This window comes from Malaya genurostris, chromosome 2, assembly GCF_030247185.1.
Source record: "Malaya genurostris strain Urasoe2022 chromosome 2, Malgen_1.1, whole genome shotgun sequence".
Taxonomy (NCBI): domain Eukaryota; kingdom Metazoa; phylum Arthropoda; class Insecta; order Diptera; family Culicidae; genus Malaya; species Malaya genurostris.
In genome coordinates this window covers 222,703,547-222,724,107 of record NC_080571.1, presented here as the reverse complement: position 1 = coordinate 222,724,107, position 20,561 = coordinate 222,703,547, and the positions used below count along the sequence as shown (strand labels likewise).

The 20,561-nt window shown below is 35.8% G+C and overlaps 1 protein-coding gene across 1 annotated transcript in view; it reads left to right on the top strand.

Moving 5' to 3' along the window:
* The window catches only part of LOC131427736 (uncharacterized), a 53,856-nt gene extending 33,893 nt beyond the window's left edge, over window positions 1–19,963 (top strand). The window contains exon 3 of the mRNA XM_058591188.1: window positions 18,960–19,963. Within this exon, the coding sequence (XP_058447171.1) occupies window positions 18,960–19,522 (563 nt within the window). The 3' untranslated portion in view covers window positions 19,523–19,963. The remainder of the gene's footprint in view (window positions 1–18,959) is intronic.
* Window positions 19,964–20,561: the final 598 nt, after the last annotated feature.

Sequence of the window (20,561 nt, the reverse complement as noted above, 5' to 3'; positions counted from 1 at the left end):
GGAAATGAAACGTACTTTTTCTAAAGTTTTCAAATTGTTTACATCACTTCGATTGAAGTGTATTAGGTAAAGTTCATGGGAAATTCCAGAGCGTGGTTTAGAAGTACCACACGGAACCACCCGCGATCCATTTTCAACCAGAATATTAGTTGATTTTCTGAATTCGATTGGTTAAAATTTGGTACAACTAATCGATTGTTGTTTTATCTAAACTGTCATTTTTGTTTTTCGATTAGCAGAAACGATGGTTGAAACAACTAATTTAACTGTTTGAAAAAAAATGCTGTCAATTAGTGAGGACACATACCTTTCAATTTCAACAAATATTTTAGTTGAAATAACTGGTGTTGTTATTGAAACAAAATTCTGCTGGTTGAAAAATAAATCGGTTTTATTTGTTTTAGACATTGCAAATAGTTGAATCAACTCGAACAATGTTATTGATTTGCGAAAATAATCAAAATATACTTACTGATACACGTCATGATCTATTTGAAATAAGTTCGGTATGTTGAGATTCATGAAATAAATATCGTTGTTAAAATATAAATAGTATTTTATATTGACATGTAATACCATTAGGGCTGGGTGAACCACCGATCACTGCTGATTTCAAGTGATCTTAACCAAGGAATAAATTATCATTACGAAATCAGAACTGATCTGATCTGAACTGATCGGAGGGGCGAGTAAATTAGCGAAATTATTAAATTTACCTAAAATGGGTATAGAAAGATGATGAATTCAAACAGTTGAACTAAAGTTATGCACTGATAATTTTAGTCAATTTATATGAGCTTGGGTGCATCAACCGCTGGGAATTGGAATTTTGCGACGGCAATTCAAACGCGCCATTCAATCGCAGCGCGTTCTGTGTGTTTGAAACCATTCGCTCCTGTTACTTTTATGAATTAAATTCATGTCATGCTAATGCATGAACATCATCGTCAGTATCAGACAGCTGGAAGTAAATCAATGATCGAATTTAAAGCATAAAATTTTTGCGCATACCTGAAAGATTACGAGATGATCATTCATTAACATTTTCTAATTTGTCACCAAATCTTTTTCATCTAAAACAAAGTTAACTTTATCACAAACACCGCTGTTAAATAAACACTTGTTATCATAAACTTCTCAAATCGAATAAACACAATTTCACCAAACGCTTTAACCATCTATGTTGTTTTCATTGACATTTTGAAGCGACGCGAACAGATTTCAACTAAAAAAGTTGTTGATTTTGCATTGCGATTATTGTTTTGCTTTCAACTGTCTCCGGCATTTGACAGCATTCAAAACAACATATTTTTCAACTACTTGAATATATGCAAATCAAAAACCATATTGGTTGAATCAAAAAGAAATTAGTTAAATCAACTATCGCAAAAATCAAAAACTGCGATATCGCAATTTTATGATCGAAGGGTTCTCCGTGCATTCGCTCTTTTTTTCATAAGTATTACTTGGGAAGGGGCAAAACCAAGCAATTCTTTTAGTTCATTTTTAATTTCATCAATACTTTGATCATTTGATAATCCTTTCAAGACAGCCTTGAAGGGTCTGTCTGATTTTATATCATATGAATAAAATTTATGAAGTTTCTCGGACAAATATCGAATAAGACGTTCGTAATCTTCCAATCCATCCACCAAGACTCGACATTCTCCTCTTCGTCCGATTTGAAATGAGACTTTTACTTCCGGGAGAAAAGTAGAAAGCTCAGTACGGAATGCTTTGAAGTCGGAAATCATCACCGTCACTGGTGGCATAGATTGATGTTTCTTCCCAGAACGACAAGCGTCCATTTTGGGAATTTTTGAAGAATTTTCTTCTATGTCGCTACAATCGGATTCAGGAAGAATCTCGTAAATATTGTTAGACGGCATAGGATCAACGGAAGGGAAATCCGTCCGTTGTCTTTTATTTTTACATTCAGATTCTATAAGATCGTGAATGTTATTAGAAAAATGTTGAATAACGGATTGTGATTTATTCCGTATTGAATTATTTTTAGCCTTAGGCTTGTTGCCTTTCCGGTTGGACGCAGGCATTTTTGAAATTAATGAAATTTTAAATTAAATTAACTAGGCTAAATTAGTCTTCGATTAGACTCCTAGCTAGCCTTAAAAAAGGCTGATTAATTTCTTAGTCACTCTAATATCACTCTTTGTATCACTTAGTCACTCTAATATCACTCTTTGTATCACTTAGTTAGTGATTCAGGTAGCCTTGAAAAAGACTGAAGCCTTGAATCAATGAAACTCTAGGTAGCCAGAAAAAAAAATTCCAGGAGCCAAGAGCTATACGCGTGCGGTGCGAACGACTGTTCAACACCGACTGATGATAGCAAAATTGATTATCATAAACATATATTCAAACATTATTATAAACAGTATATTTATTTGAAAGTATTGTTTTATTCGTTAGGCATATTCTGTTCAAGTCGGACTGCATGAAATCATATTTATTGAAAGCAGTTTATTTTATATTTACCAAAGGGAGTCGAAACTATAAAAGGGAATAAATGATCAGCAACCTAAGGTCGTAGCTAAAGGCTATAGCAGGATAAACATGTAAAATCTGCTTCCAAAGGGAATTCATATTGTTATACCACATTCGAAAGGTCATAGATTGAAAACAATTTTGTCACAGTTTCAACCCTTTAACAGCCATATTGACGGAGCTAGGGTGGTTCTAATGATTTTTATTTTATTTGATTTTTGAAGAAACCGCTCCTCCGAATGTTTTGAAACATATTTTTGCCCTCTTCCAATTCCTGCACCGTTCACGCCCGAGACGTCAGATAGGATATGGCGCCTAGTGTTATATCCTTAAAGGGTCACATAAGTAGTGTGGACTTTGCGTCTGCTTAACGGTTCAAGTTGGACTGCTAGGCGGAGATGGCAGTTCTCTTTGAACTGCTTTAAGCACTGACGAGCCGAAGGCGAAACGCAAAGAAAGTTGAAACAAAATATGTGCTTTTTTGCACGAAACAAAAAACCCTCTAAATGTTCAAAATATTTGATTTAAAAAACAATAAATAACAGTCAACCATGCGTCCCCATCCAATTCTAAGAAAAGGAAACGCATGGTGCTTTGTTCTAGCAGTTTCTAGTAGTAGTCAATCATGCGTTCCCATCAAGTTCTGTTAGAAAGAAAAGGCATGGTGCTTTGTTCTAGTAGTTTATGCAACTCAAGCGCAGGGCTTAGAAATCAAAGTAACGAAAAGGAGGAAATGAGTTTCAACTTTTGCATAATACATACACGATCATACTTCGGGTACAACCTAGAAAGCTAAGAAGCAAGAAATTACTGGTATGTGGTTCATATATGAATGGTAGTAATATATGAACGTCGCGAGTATCACACATATGGAATTCGGTTACGGCAGTCAAGAACTAGAGCGGGTGTCAGTTTTTTACGTGTTGCTGATGGACGTAATGAAAGAATAATGAAAGAAAGATTTTTTCGTTACAGTTTCAAAAGTGACTGTATATAATTCGATAATTCGATAGTGTTTCATGAAATGGTCAAATTTGCACTGTGGGGTCTCGTACAACGCGGTTTCCTTTTTGCCAGCTCTGTACATTTCACTAAATACATAGCGAGTTGAAACAACAGCGAATTGAATTTTTCTTTTTTATATTAGTGTCAAACAGAAGTGACCATTGAAGAAGGTTGGAATCGACTTCTTAGAATTATTGACTGTATACTTCATTTAAATAGGAAATGGGATAAAAAATGTTTTAAAAATACATTGCTATTTGAAAAAAGCACACATTTTCTTTCTGATTATTTTCGTTTATTCTCTATACTTATCATCGTCACTTCTTTTGTTGATAGTCGTTGCTAGCTGTTCTGATTTAAGCATTCTTAAATATATTTCCGGAGGTCTCACCTCTCTGGATGAAAACTGAGCATAAGGAAAGGTAGTAAATAATGGCGGCCACGTGTGAACAGTAATCAACAATTCTATTGCCAACAGCGCACTCACAGCAACGGCGCTGGATTAACACTTGTATGCTTTGAAAAACGAGATACAACTTATTACGGACCCGAATAGTTTTTTATGCTCTGTGTGTCTTAATTAGGTCATCTCGTGATAAAGCTTTAAATCCAAAATTGCTTGAAAAAAAATCCTTTTCGAAAGCTTCTATTCCAAAGCTACTATATTCTGATACTTGTTGCTCTCGTTCCAATCCAAGGATTGATGATATTACCTTATTAGAACTTCTCGTTCGCAATTTGAATAAAAATACGACTAAATCTTTCTCATTGACACCAGCATATCACGAAGCTCAATGATGTTTTGCCATGTTAAACTAGTAAAAACCTGGAGGCGTTCCTCTGATAGTGAATAATCACTTACTGAGTTGATTGGTACATGAGACATCATTATGTATTTTCAGATATTTTCTGGGAGTACGGAGCTTTCTGTATAATATACCAAAAAAATGAAGAAATCGATTCAACGAATCAAGTTTTTAATGGACATGGTCGATAAATGCATGACTTGAAATTATGCAAAAGGTTATAACTCAAAAAACGAAAAATAACGCATCGTTTTTTATATCTGTTGTTGTTTCAAATTTTAGAATAAATATAAACATATTTAGCGGTCTCAGTCTACAAACCATGAAAACTTTAGACTTCATTGAGAGCAGTGCCCCATGCATTGAACCGCCAACCAGGGATGGATTGAGAGCAACAAACACTTGAAAAAATCTTTAATTTTTCAAATAAATCAACCAACCTCTGTGCACCGAATTCGAAAAATTCATCGATATTTTACTCCATTTGCTGTCGATGTGAGTTTCTGACTATTTAAACTTTACCAAGTCTATGGTTTATAAGCCACATATTTTTTATTTGTCAATATAAAAATGTAACCTTCACTTTATACGGTTTGCTGACACAAAACCATTGTTTTAAAAATAGAGGCGAAAGGACAACAAGTGCGTGGCAATTTTTTTAAAAAGGTGTGAAAAACCCGTTCACGTCACGTCATGACAATTTTTCGAAACTCTTCGCTCGATAATAAATAGTGTTTAAAAACACTTTCGGGATCGGTTAACTCTCGATCGGAAACAAAGTCCTGGTGGCAAGCGGAGCAACTAATTCAACTACCTGTTAATTGAATGAAACTTTAAAGTCCACCCCACTTCAGGCAGTTCGGAGCAATAGTCGTCAATCTGAATAAGTAATCGTTTTCCTCGACTAACATCCATATGAAATGACCCATGATGCAAATAACTATTGCATAACGAATTAATTTTGCCAAACATAAGCACAATCTTTACACATCTTTATTTTTCAGTTTCATAAAAGCTCAAGCACAATAAGTCGTGCAATGCTTTCATGATCCTACTGAATAAAGTGAGCAAGTTTGGCCTTTCTTTCAACTGATCATTTATATCCCACGAGTAGCAATCATGCTACACCACTACCGAATTGAGTGCGTGACTCCAAATGCCACCAAAGTATTTTTTTTTCCTATTGTTACATATGAATATGGCTTTTTACGAATTCAGTTGAGAACTTTGAAATGAGTACTCGCAGTCCGCAGGAAAAGATTTTCAGACACCGTACATCACCACTCGAAAAAAGAAGCAGAAATCATGTGTTTTTTCAGTGACTTCCACCGAATCTTGTCTCTTTTCTTCACCCGCTCATCTATAACCTAATCGAATTGATGAAAACTCTCAGTTTACTGCATTATGAACCTTCGAAAATTGGTGGCAAGGGCAACGGGCGCATTCGAGTCTCGAACCGCAATGATGAGGCAGGGCAATGTCCTACACCATCCGTTGCCAACTCAATGATCGATGCTAAACGATGGTTCAGTTATGGACGTCGTAAGTTGCACCGGTGCATAAATTATGACCGAGGGGATTCACGCACGCTGAGTTAAGAAATAGCTGGCTACACGCATCATTGCGTCACCGATATTATCTGCTGGCTGACCGCAAGGTGCTATTTTATTTCGAATCTTTTGTTTGTTTATGTTTTTTGCGCCATTTTAAATGAATCTCATTTATGTGACTGATGGTGGAAACATGCTACACAACCATACGATGGAAATCTCATTGATTATTAATGGGGTACTTAGCCACTTGGTTTTTCTTAGCTAGTCAAAATGAGACTCTTGAACAAGCTACTTCAATCTTCGTACTGTACAGAGAACTTTAAGCTCTCTGTTAAAGTTTCGGAAGCTCTATAAAGGGAACGAAGAAGAAGAAATTGAGAAAAGCGTTTTCTAACGAAAATCCGTTGGTATTGGCTATCGGCTCGGTGTCGTAACATAATTGGATAAAAATAATATGAAACGAATTTCATCGCAGACAAGTAGAAATTTAGCACTGGTAATACAAATTTTATCTGATATCTGATATGGATGTTGAAAAAACCAGAATCATGGTGCCGGTACGAAAGTCTGTTATCAGTGTTTGGTTTTGATTGCACTCCATACAGCGATTGAGAAAAATCATAGCCACTTTACTAGTAGTATGGCAGAAAGAATGAAAGAATTTCACCGCACCAGAATTCCTTGCTTCGTGATGTATTTGAAATTAATTCAGCGATAACGTGATCAATAATAATTTTAATGATAAGAAAAACATGTTAAATCACAAAGCATGCTATGCAACTGATTAATTTACCCTATTTAGCTTGAATATCATAAACAGAAATAAGAGGAGTACAGGGTATTGCTACGTCAATTCAGATGCGCCAATAAAATGCTGCGCCTGCTGTGTGCTTGAAACTGACAAATTCTGCGCTCCTGTTACTTCTAAAAATCAAATTCATATCAAACTGCGTTTTATTAAGTTTAACCAAAATAGTGGATGAACATCATCATTAGCATCAACCAGCTGGAAATAAAACAAAGCCTTTTGTCCCTATAATCACTATGTGGTGTGAAATATTTTTTACTAATTTTGCATTGCATTTTGCTATTGCGTAGTGAACCCAACCCAAACTTACTATTTTCCTAAATCCTTCATCTAACATTAATTTCTCTCAATCTACACAGTTAGAATTAATAGATGCACATAAAAGGAGCGTCGCGATTTACGTACATTCACAATTCAAAGCATGTAAAGATAAGTCATATCATTAACTTCACAGTTACTTTAGCTTAAGCTTACATCAATAAAGACGCAAAATTTAATTTTACATGTTATTAGATGTAACAGATCGGCTGAAAAGTTCGTATCGTTTCTATGAGAGGGCGCCACTAGAATTAAATCCATACCATTTTCAGTTAGTACCAACCTTCAAAAGATACGTGTATAAATTTGACAGGTGTCTGATTATTAGTTTGTGAGATATTGTATTTTGAGTGAAGCTACTTTTGTTATTGTGAAAAAATGGAAAAAAAGGAATTTCGTGTGTTGATGAAACACTACTTTTTGATGAAAAAAAGTGCCGCCGATACCAAAAAATGGCTTGATGAGTGTTATCCAGACTCTGCACCGGGCGAAGCAACAATTCGTAAGTGGTTTGCAAAATTTCGTACTGGTCATATGAGCACCGAAGACGATGGACGCAGTGGACGTCCAAAAGAGGCTGTTACCGATGAAAACGTGAAAAAAATCCACAAAATGATTTTCAATGACCGTAAAGTGAAGTTGATCGAGATAGCTGACACCCTAAAGATATCAAAGGAACGTGTTGGACATATTATTCACGAATATTTGGATATGAGAAAGCTTTGTGCAAAATGGGTGCCGCGTGAGCTCACAATCGATCAAAAACAACAACGAATTGATGATTCTGAGCAGTGTTTGGAGCTGTTATATCGAAATAAAACCGATTTTTTTCGTCGATATATAACAATGGACGAAACATGGCTCCATCATTTCACTCCGGAGTCCAATCGACAGTCAGCTGAGTGGACTGCACGCTATGAACCGAACCCAAAGCGTGGAAAGACTTAACAATCGGCCGGTAAGGTTATGGCGTCTGTATTTTGGGATTCGCATGGTATAATTTTCATCGACTACCTTGAAAAGGGAAAAACCATCGACAGTGACTATTATATAACGTTATTAGAGCGTTTGAAGGACGAAATTTCAAAAAAACGGCCTCATTATAAGAAGAAGAAAAAAGTATTGTTTCATCAAGACAATGCACCGTGTCACAAGTCGATGAAAACCCTGCTGAAATTGAACGAATTTGGCTTCGAATTGCTCCCTCATCCACCGTATTCTCCAGATTTGGCCCCCAGTGACTTTTTCCTGTTCTCAGACCTCAAGAGAATGCTCGCTGGTAAAAAAGGCGGGTGGGTAATGTCAGAGACATAACTGGATGTCGTGAATACGAAAACTACTGGCATATCAATTAGTTGATCAATTGTATGAAATTGTATGTATTTAACATTATGAAATAACCAGTATAGTTCTTTATAATAAAATAATGGTGGCTCTGAAAAGAACCTTTTATGAAAGCGTTTGTGTTTTGGAGTGATAAGTTGAATTCGAATTCCGATTTATACCGCTGACTTTCGTCATCTAATTCCAGACTGAACTGTTGTACGTGGGTGCGATAATGATATGGTTGGTGTAGGTGTAGCGTTTAAAATCGATTATAATCTTCCAATAAAGAAAACATTAATTCGCTGGGTTGATCAATGATACAATGGGCCTAATTTATTGAACGAAACTATCAATACGCTTCAGAAAGGTCAAATTGCGTAATTCTCTACGAAATTAAACTCTGGAACATTTTTCGCAAAAACAAAGAAGGCTTCACTTGATCTCGATTACTGTAAATTTCACACAGCGAAAAATGCACAAATCTAACCAAGCTGTTCTAGATTTGCACTAAACTGAGGATATTTACCTTCGATTTACGAACAACAAATCCTAATAGTTCTTTGGAAAACTTTTGAGCCAGGCTGATTTTGTGTAATGCTCTCCACTATTGCTTTTTCACCAATGCAAATGATTGGCAGCTGTGACGTAATCGCTCTTGTCGGAAACGAAACTAGCTTTGCAAACGACACAAAATACATCTTCTCGCAGTGGCGATAGAATCCAAACTGATCCAATTTTTGTTGAGAGGTTTGTTTTTACCTGATTTCGTTTGTAGCTTTTTCACTAATGGGCGGTCCTAACGGCTATAAAAATAGCAGCGTATAGAATTTTAATTTCAATTATTTCATTTCGGATTTGCATTTCATTGAAAGAAACTATCCGGATGCTGTACTGGATTCATTACTGCCTTTCAGAAGGACCAAATTGTGGAACTCACTACGATATAAAACACTTTTCGGAACATTTTCTCGAACGATTTGTTGTACAGCAGCAGATATTTTGTTCTCTTCCTCAGAACGCGTTCTGATTGGCTGGTGTTAACATGGGTCAAATGAGACAGGTTTTTCAATAGTGTACTATTGAAATACTTCAATGCTTTTTCTATACACGCTTAAATTGAAAAATTTCGATTTTATTGGTAGTTAGATTATATAAATCCTTCTACAGATCACTGAGCTATGAGCTTTCAAAATACGAGAAAGGCAAATGCGCCTTATGAATTATTCACTTTGACACTCGTTTATACCAAACATTTCAGAAAAGTTTAATTTTGAACTATTTGAGATTATGTCACACAACTGAACATTTTATCATAAAATTGTGATCATATTTCCGATGACATGTAGCAAACATTATGTTGATTCGTTAGATACAACAAGAGATATTCACGATCAAAAACTTATCACTCTCTCAGAGGCTAAATTTTGAAAAGGCACCCCATAGTAAAGTAAGTCGTATTCACGAAAAAATTTAGAAGCAATGAAGAGGTAATCGCTGAAACTGAGGCCTATTTTGAGGCAAAGGACAAATCGTACTACAAAAATGGTATCGAAAAGTTGGAAGATCGCTATAATCGCTGTATCGCCTCTGATGGCAATTATGTTGAATAATAAAAACGAATTTTGGCAAAAAATGTGTGTTTCTATTAAACGATACGAACTTTTCAGCCGAACTGTTAATATTATACCATCACCGAAGAAATTACGGCATGCTTGAATATACGTCAAGCGTAAATTTCATTTTTTCTAAGAGTGTAGTATTAATTTTATTGCGAATCAAACAACCGGTTGCGAAATCGAACACGGGATGCATCAAACGAAAACATATGTTGAAACTACGTAAACCGTATCGTACCGAAACCGGTATTTTTCCCAAGTATGGTCATAAGGAGTGTTAGAATATCATTCCACAAAGATACAAAATTGACAATATTCCAGTCTTATTGACTTTCACGCGTTATCCTTTTTGAATTCTTGTAGGATTACTGTTGTCACTTATTTCACTAGCCCTCATCAGGGTATCAACGATTTTAGACGTAAATCAATCGCTACTCATGTCTGATCTTCACAGAAAGAAATAATGAAATTTACACGAGATGTAAATCAATAGTAACATGGAATAGACATGGGTTGAATCGAAATTTTGATTGAAAACCTTCATCGATGCAAAACTAAATTGAATTGCATTGAATTTTCAATCAGTATAACTGTATCTTTCAATTAACGCTTATTTTGCGATTAAATTATATTGAAACGTACAGAATTGCAAAGTAATTTTATGTTTAATTACCTGCTCCAAATATGTGCATGAAAATAGATGTAAATTCACAAAATATTTTTATCTGTGTTGATCACATATGATTTTCTTTCACAATGATCAAATCTGATGAATCAAGAATCATTTTAGCTCAAAGTCACTACCAATTTTGTGTGACGGAAGATCAGCACCGATTTTGATCAATGTGATTTAAATATCACTGATCAACTGATCCTAAAAAGATCAGATCAGTAGTGATCTTTATTGAGAAAGATTACAAGCGATTTTCTTCGGCAGTGATCTCGATTTGACGATTTTTTTTATCTTGATTTTCCCAGCCTTGCCTCTAATTTCAAGTGCCACAGTTATTAACTCTATCTAAAGTTCGTTCATTTGAAACTAATTTTTAGAATTAAATTTACTGTTAAACACACAAGTAAGTTTATCAAAATATATGCTGTTACTGGAATGAGAAAATATTTCAATTAAAACTAACCGAATCGACTTAGTAAAGTTATATCGAAGTAGATTGGCATTATCGATGGAACAATGATGAATTATACACAGCAGATCATACAATTGTCAATGATCTTGACGTGACAGCGACACGGTTATTCCATGTTAAGTATAATGCTGCAGTATAGAATGCTCGTCACTTAACTTATTCAATCCTTTTAGTCTATTGAATAGGAATAGAAAAGAAGCAAGTGCATCTACAACGGCTGGGACCCAGTGCACACCCTATCTTTATGGCGTTGGAGGTCATAATTGAACTGACCCAGATGACCGCAAGATACAATCGAATCTAGTTGGATAGATCGGGCCAATAACGGGTTACTGGAGCCAAGGGTGAAAGGATGGTGCTTTTAATTTCTTGTTCGCGCAAATGTTGTAGATCTCCTGTGCTCCTCAGCTGCTATTTTTGCGAAGATCTCGAAAGCAAACTAACCGGTATTCACCGAGCGAAACTGATCGAATCAGCGTCATCCAATGGCCACGACACGTGAGCAGAAAGGAGTCTTCAGTCTGGTTACACTATTGCCTATTGCAATCCGAGTGCACATTGTACAGTTAAGTTGGAGGTTTTTCTTCCACTACAAATTTAAGTAGTTGAAAGGTCATGAGATCAGTGCTCTTTTGTGGCATCAACAGCTACCGACACTTACTGTGGAATAGTTGTTGCATCAAAATGAGCTATTTTTAACTCTACAGCCAAAGGCGGCGACCTTTCACTAGTTGTTTTGACGGTGTCGTCTGTATGTACATTATGGATCCAGAATTATCGTGTATGCTGTTTTAATAAATAATAATTGTAGTACTTTCAAAGTGTACACAATTATAGTATTACAATAAAAATAACTTCAGCTTAATTGTTGCGATTTTGTAACCATATATACATTTTGTTGAGACAAGATGGTGATAAAAAATACCGAGCCCCGATTCCCGACACCACGGATATGCTAAATCAACGTTCTCTCAACATACCTGATGGAATATATTTCCTCACTTCCTTAGTTTACAATTTCTATACACCGAAAAAATGTATATTGTCTACCGTGTATAACGATTTCGATATTACAAGTTTATTTTATTAACGATGTGATGACATCAAGTATATCTTATTTGACACCAATGCAGCTCCAACTATTAACAAAACTCTTCTAAAATTTCGATTGGATAATGTTCATGTACAATTATAGCACAATAGAATTCAATAACAAACCAATTCGTGTTGTACCGTTAGTTTTATAGTAAAACGGTAATAATAAAGTTTTAGTGACTTAAAAAAACAAAAAAATTGAGAAAATTGATGAAATCTTGATTGGAATCGATAGAACGATTAATATAATTTAATGTTTGAAGATGATTTAATGCAAATGTTTACCGATGCTTCGCAATAGATGGCCCATGTGCAAGATTACCAGTAATAACCAGATACCAGTAATAAAAAACACCCTTTATAAGCTTTATAATTTAATTTATTTGTTTATTTACTTTTGGAACTTTTGAGAACTTTTAAGCTTAAGAAAGCACGTGGCAATTTTTGACATTTCGAAGTACAAAACAAATTCCGGGTGAACTTTCTCGCTGCTTAAGAGTACGCGTGGTACTTTTGGCAACTTGAAAGTACATAACAAGTTCCGTGTGAACTTTCTCGCTGCATAGAAGATTCTAGAAGCACCTTAGAAGTTCGTTCGGTTGCGTCGCGCGAGCTATCAAGTGTGGAAAATTACTTTAAAAATTGGCTGCTTAAAATGCTATTGATAAACTTTAGATTCTTCTTAAGCCAAATCAGTCCCTATTATCCGAATTTTTGGTTAATTGGATAGGTTCAAAAATATAATTTTTTTATTTGCATTCCGTCTTCAACTTATTCAGGATAAAATTGAGAATTGTTCTAGACTACATGTTACCATAAAGAAAATATTTATTTGATTTATGATGTTACCTATCCAGAAGTGGAAGCAGATCTTTATAACAAAAGCAACAACCAAGTGAGACTCACTAAATGGAGATGTAGCCTGAAAAATATTTCAAAGCATACTCTAGAGTAATTTCAAAACTAGCTATGATCCTTTCTTGTGAAAAGTAATCTGACTATATGGTAAATCTTAAAAATAGTTTGATCCTCTTTTTCCACTTATCAAAATGCAAAATTTTGTCAAATAAACTCTTCAAGTGAATTTCAACATGGATTCACGTCTAGATACACATTTTTTAATTTAAGTTACGTATAAATAATAATTTAATTTAAGTTGCATATAAATATAATATTGTGTTTGAGACGAGTGTAACGTGATTCACGCAGCCTTTTTGGGTTCTAATCTCAATCACATAAGTTCTGAAAATTTTTCTGGCTCGACAGAACAGTTGCCTTAATGCAGAGCTTAGGGCGAAACCAATCTTCAGTTCAGCAACGCCATCGCACGGCATCACATTCAACATATCATGTCAAATGTATGGGTACGCAGTGCTGCTATTTTGGCGTACATGAATTTAACATTTCTCTCCCCTACTTCTATGTACGAGATTCGATGCGACCTTGCCTGAGGGCGCCACGCTCACAAAAAAGGATGTTCCCAATGATTTATTCGGGAAATGTGAGAGCTGAATATCTTGTTAATGTGATGTCTCTATTTAAAAATCTGTATTAATCCACCTTGTGGTGTAATGATGCCTTTCTCATCAACATTTCAATCTTCGAAAAAAAAATTAGTGCATATTTTTGTCATTTACACATACAGATATTTTGCAATCTCAATGAACTGAGTTGAACTATATATAACACTCGACGATTTCAGTTCAAAAGTCGATTTCCAGAGTAATTGCATAACTTTTCTTCATTAGTAAGACGCTGTTAAATTGGAGTAATATCAAAAAGAACATTTGTCATTGTCTGTCATCATCAATGCGTCGAATCACACAAAATAAAGGTGATAAGTAATGACTTATTACAAGCAGCTCGACAACATAAGTCGTGATACAATCTAAAAAAATATATATTCTAGCCCCTCCGAAAACATCAAAAAATTACTCAAACTGCTTGCCGGCAAAAAAAAACCGTCACAGAAACCGACGCAATACAATCTGTCTCACAGATCGTATTTCGCTCAACTTCACAAGCAAACGGCAAACGAACAATCTTTATTGTTAATCCATCACAAGTTGTGCTGCTCGGGTAGTATTCTGTTCAAAGCAATTGCACAACTGTATACTTACAGTATATTCTTTTCAGCACGCCGTCCGTTCCCACATTTATAACCCTTTTAGTTCATTTGCCGCGCCACTCCGGTGGTTATTGCAATGTTAGTATGTTTCTCATTAATCACTCTCCTAATCGCTCACGATCATTCTTCTGGGCTCCGATGCTCAGTGGAGCTCGCGCAAGTTATGATTTAGCTACCCAACTTAAACTTTTTCCTTGATGGTGGCAAACCTGAAAATTTCACATCCATTTCTAAATCTGTTTTGCTACATTGTGCTCTGATAAAGCTCCAAAGTTAATTCTTCCTGTCCAGGGTGAAAATCACTCTTAACGCTTAGATTTTAAAGAAACTTTCTTGATGAACTTGATGGACTGAAAAACTCTAGTCGGAAAATTACGAATCCTACAAAATAGTGTGATGCTAACAAAATTAGTCAAATTTTTCAATAAAAATATTCAAACAATTCCTGATTGAGTCCCACACTGAAAAATATCTATTTAAAAAACTGGGCGATTTACTAAATAACACTATTTCTGGATTGAAAAAAATTTTCTCTCCGAAATAGGCAATTATGTTCCCTATCAACCGTGTGATACAAGCTTTTATAACAAAAACATTTCCTTATCCAAACTGATATTTCTTCCGGTGTCTTTTAAACGAAAATAAAATACAGGTAGGTAATGTCAGAGTATTAACTGGAAGACGTAAACACGAATAAAACTGACATTTTTCTTTATTTTGTACGAATTCTATTCCTATTTATTATAAAAAGGTAAACAAAAATAATAGCCGAATGTTGAATCTTACAAAAAATTGGAAATAATTGCATTTTTCATGATACTATAAGAGAAATGACGACCGTCGTATAACATGTTTAAACGCGCTGAATACACCTAGCAGTGATACCTTTTTTTTATCAATCCGATATGTTTTTGCATGAATATTCTTCTTTGTTTCAGTTTTCATGACATTATTTTAATGACCGTCGTTTTAAGCGGCAATTTGAGATATTAATCACTCATTACTCTGTAATGTCGAAACTGCAAATCGGATCAAATTTGAATCTAAAATTGTGACAATCGATTGAACTTTCCATGAGATGTCGAAGAAAGTTCCACTTTAGAGTTTACGGTTATTTAAGGTACTTCCAGAGCCGGTATTCAGGAACCATCATAACCCTAACCGATTCGTATGGCAATATGACGAATAAATTGCAATAGTTTTGAGTCCAACTTTAAAGCTTTTTGGGATTCTCATCTTCTATATCAGTTTGAATTTAAAAAATTCATCATCCTGTAATTCCAGAATCGGAAGTCAGAATTGGATAAAATTAATTTATTTTGAATGAGACTATAAATATATTTTAATTTGAATTTTTGTTTCTCAAGTGGCTTTTTTTGAGAAAACGACATACTAATCACCCTTTAACACCTAAGCCGTAAGTTGGATCTGGCTAAAAAGCAAGATGTTTTATAGAATCTTGAAACTTTTCATTTGAATCTTAGATGATTCTTAGATTTCACATGAATCTTAGATCAGTTCAGCCATCTACGAAAAAAATGAGTTACACAATTTTAATTCCGTTTCACATATCATCCTGTAGTTCCGGAACCAGAGATCGGAACAAAACATTATTCAGGAACCTTGTTTGGGAGCATACGACTTTTCATATGAATCTGAGTTTGTAGAAAACAGTTGAATCATCTCCGAAAAAAATTGAGTGAAATTATTTGTCATACACGCATTTGCTGATCTTTCAACTCGAAAATGCTGCCATCATCTAGTTTACATATGCCATATTCGAACGATTATGTTGTCGAAAACGAACCGTGCTAGAATCGGTCCGAGGCAAAATTTCATGAAAAAGTATGCTGTACACAGTCTTTTTGGTACTTAGAATCAATTGTATAAAAAAAACCTCTTACTACTAGAATAAGGCGAAAAGTCGCTTACACAATAATATCGATATCTCCGTTAAAAATGGACTGATTATAACAATCCATGGCTTGTTGGATAGCTACTACCGTGCGGAGTCTAAGTCTAAAATAATAATAATGTTTTCAAGGTCAATTGTGACAGCTATTGTAAAAAAACTGAAAATTTGGACATAAAACTGCGTATAACTCAAAAAGTGAACATTTGATCTCGAAACCATTCAATAGCGGGGAGACCTTTCATTTGCGACTAGTTTGATAAAAATCGGTCCAGCCATCTCTGAGATCTCGACCACTTTGTTGCCAACATACATACAGACACACACACGGACATTTGCTCAGTTCGTTGAGTCGAATCGATAAATGTTGCAAATGTTCGACGAAATGGAGAAAAATTATGTCGCTGCCCTAAATACAACAAGAAATATTCGTGATTAAGTTCTACCCATTCTTGTACAGGATGAATTTTGAAACGGCGCCTGCATAGGACGCTGGTCTTACAAGCCAGTTGTCGTATGTTCAAGCCCCGACCTGGAAGGATTCGTAGTGTCAGTAGGAGCCATAGTATTAGCCATGCAATGATTCTGTACATTAAGAATCAGCTGCGAAGTCTGTTGAAACAGAAAGGCCAAATTCCACGAAAGGAATGTAATGCCAAGACTTTTACAATACGAAATTATTTGGTTTCATAGAATTTAGTTATGATCGGGCATCCAAGAATTCTCTGGAAAGTAGAAATCAGTATATGAACGTGTGACTGGTGGCATAACTTTTGAGTACAGTATGTTCTCGTAGTACTATATTCCGTAAATTGACATACTATGGCAATGTCAGTGGAAGTCCATGTCCATCCAAAACCTTCGTGGCTTGCTGTGCGTATTACATTTCTCTCCATGCTCTCTCGCCGGGTGGCCAAGAAAGTTTTGATATTTTCGGTTACAAGTTTGACAACATCACTTAAAATCCAATAAAGCTACCGCTTGTTTGGCATTCTTTCTGAGCCGATTTCATTTCTCTCTCAGAAAAAAATGGCGCCGCCATAGAAATCGACTTACCTTACTGTGAATGTTATTTTTGTGATTTTATCTCTCTCTCTCATTTTTCGATACGTTACCAGGAGACTGGAGCAGAAAAAAATTGCGCCGTTATAGAAATCGACTTATCTTCACAAAAATAACAATCAGTTCATTTTTATCGCGACAACAACTATGTTTTTATGCACTAATCGCATGTAAATCAATTATCTAGACATTGTCAGGATAGATTTTTGATCCATGCTTTTGAAGGCGAGATATTCAATGAACAAGTTGAAAGTTGCCGTTTTCAGCTATGCAATTCTTCCTGCAGAAAAAAAGATTCTCCCTACCGCTAAAGTAAATGAATCATTCTGAAATTTTCACAGAATAATCTAAATTAATTTTCTAAGAGATTCAGTAGGGTTTTTTATATTCGTCACCGTTTCTGAGAAAATCAGATTAGAAGCGTGAAAATAGCCCTCTAAAACGTCCTATAACACACTAGCCTCAGCCCTTAAGAGATTTATTGAGGATGCTCTGGGTCACCAAAAAACTACCTGTAGCTCAGGCTTTCAGATCTACCAGCACAAGGAACGGCGTTAATGAACTTTTTGTCATCGGCCCATACTCCGTGATACCACGTGCCATTAATAGGCCTATTGTGAATGAACTAGGCCATCCAAAAACTACCTGCAGTTCAGACCGTAAGATGTACCAAAATAACAAAATGCATTAAAAAACTTGGATAACCGAAAATATTCCTGAAACAGATCAGAATAGACAAGTTAGCAATATGTAGCTCCATGACTATAAGAAGCATTGAAAAAATATGCATAGGCTGCTGATTGCTCGTGTAGATCCTTAGATCTGTTTTCACTTAAGTTCTTGGATTGCTGGGATCGTTTCTGGATCAGGTCAAAATAGATAAGTAGTCAGTATGTAGCTCCACGACTATGAACAGCATTCAAAAGTTTTTCATAAGCTCGTATTGCTTGCTCGTAAATACCTTAAGACCTGTTTTCACTGAAGTTCTTGGACTACTGAGAACAAACCTGGACCAGCTATAAACAGACAAGTCATTGCTTACTTGCTCTAAAAATAGACAGCAAACAACAATTAGATATTATTCGTTATAGTTCTTGCTGTGGCACAGTGTAGTCTCTAAGGACAATATTCCAAGTAGGTTTTGGATCTTGGAACATCTTTTACGGATTTTCGTAGTCTCAGAATATACTCAGATGCTTTTGCGTATGAAAGTAGCGAGATTTTTTTGTTATTTCCACTAAAATCGAATGGAATTGAAAAAAAACTGTTTTTTATATGATTGCTAAAGATAAATTTCAATCCTAGTTTCGATGCCACGTGAATCAGCGTTTTAAATTTTTTCCTTTTTCCCGAAAAATTTTCCCTATTGTTTGTTGAAAAAAAAACCGGTTTATTGATTGTTGAAAAAAACCGGTTAATATAAAGACTGAAACAAAAACAACTACGTCCATCTAGTCAGAAATGATGCGATTACAAAGAAAGTTAATTTGCCGATTGCCATTTTTCTTCGACAGTGTTCAAATTCGGTGAAAATATTTTTCAAATAACCTCAATAACGACCAAAGCGATCACCATGTAAATTATTACTTACAAACAACAATCCTCATGTAAACCTAAAGGGAACATCCTCGAACATGAAAAACCTTCGTTTAAAATAACTTTCCTTATTTTTCATTGCAGGTCCCAAGGCATTCAATTATCGCGGTCACAACTACTTCTACAGTGGGCACGTACCCGCCCTGGCCGATAAGCGAGTTGACTGGCTGGACGGTCGCAATATCTGTCGCGAGTATTGCATGGATCTGGTTTCGCTGGAAACCCAGGAAGAAAACAATCTAATCTTCCGTTTGATTCAGCAAAACGACATTCCGTACATCTGGACGGCCGGTCGATTGTGTGATTTCAAGGGCTGCGAAAACCGTCCGGATCTGGAACCGAAGAACATTTACGGATGGTTCTGGTCCAACAACCGCGAAAAGATCCAAGCTACCAACAAAATCCCCAACGGCTGGGGCTATAACCCATGGAGTAAATCGGGACACAAGAAGATACCCCAACCGGACAACGCCGAGTTTGACATCAACCAGACGACCGAATCATGCCTGTCGGTCCTGAATAACGTGTACAACGATGGTATCGGATGGCATGATGTTGCGTGTTATCACGAGAAACCAGTCGTGTGTGAGGATTCTGAAGAACTACTGAATTACGTGGCGGCCACAAATCCAGGAATTCGCCTGTAATTTCACACAGAGAAGAAGAAGTATTACTAAGGATGAGAACGTCTCCTCGAATAGAAATCACCATAAAACTAAGTAAAATTCATTGCCAAGCTTTCGTATTACCCGAAATAGTCCAAACCAAGCAACTTCCCATGGTACAAGCAATGCACTACAAATTAAATCTACACGCTTGATGGACTAAACGCTACCCTTATTCTTAAGTCAAGCAAGCGCGTCATCGGAGACCGAAATAATCGAAGCAGAAATGTCGACGCACAGCATATTGCAGCACAGCACACTACCAACACTGCAGTATGTTTTCCAAATGTATATTTATTTTATATATAGAGTTTTTTTAAATATTTTCTCCGTGTAACTTCCATGAGACTTGAAATGCTGAAAATAAATAAAGCAAAATTTGAAATAAACGTGCAAACAAGCGAAATTATTACCAACTAGAAACTTCATGCGTCAATTGTTTTTCTTTCCCATTCGAACACCATGATTGTTTTGCATCACCGATACTTCAAATCGACCACACGAAACTCCTGAATTTCATCCGGATCCGAGTTCCAGTTCCGGAATTACAGGGTGCAGGGTGTGCAAATTTTCAAGCCTTTGTTAAGAGCGACGATGCAAAAGAGGGATGAATTCTTTGTTGGACTCAAAACTGTTTCAATTTGAAAACCATATTTGTTACTGACCTTACTAACCGACTTCTGAAATACGGTTCAAGAAATCCGGTTCCCTAAGAAATAGTGGTCAAGAACTGCAAAACTGAATCCACTCACTTTTCTCCAAGATGGCTAAACCGATAATCACTAACTTAGATTCAAATGAAAAGTCTTACGGCTCCACATAAAATTCCTGAGTATGTTACGGATCCGACCTCCGGTGCCGGAGCTACAGAGCATTTTTATTTAAAGATTATGCTAGTTTGCGCCTGAACAAACTTTCCTGTTTCTATTTCATGTTTTTTTCTCAATTTCACAGTAATATTTATGACAGTAAAGAGTAATACTAGAAAGCCACCATTGTACCACTAGGTGGATTAAAACAG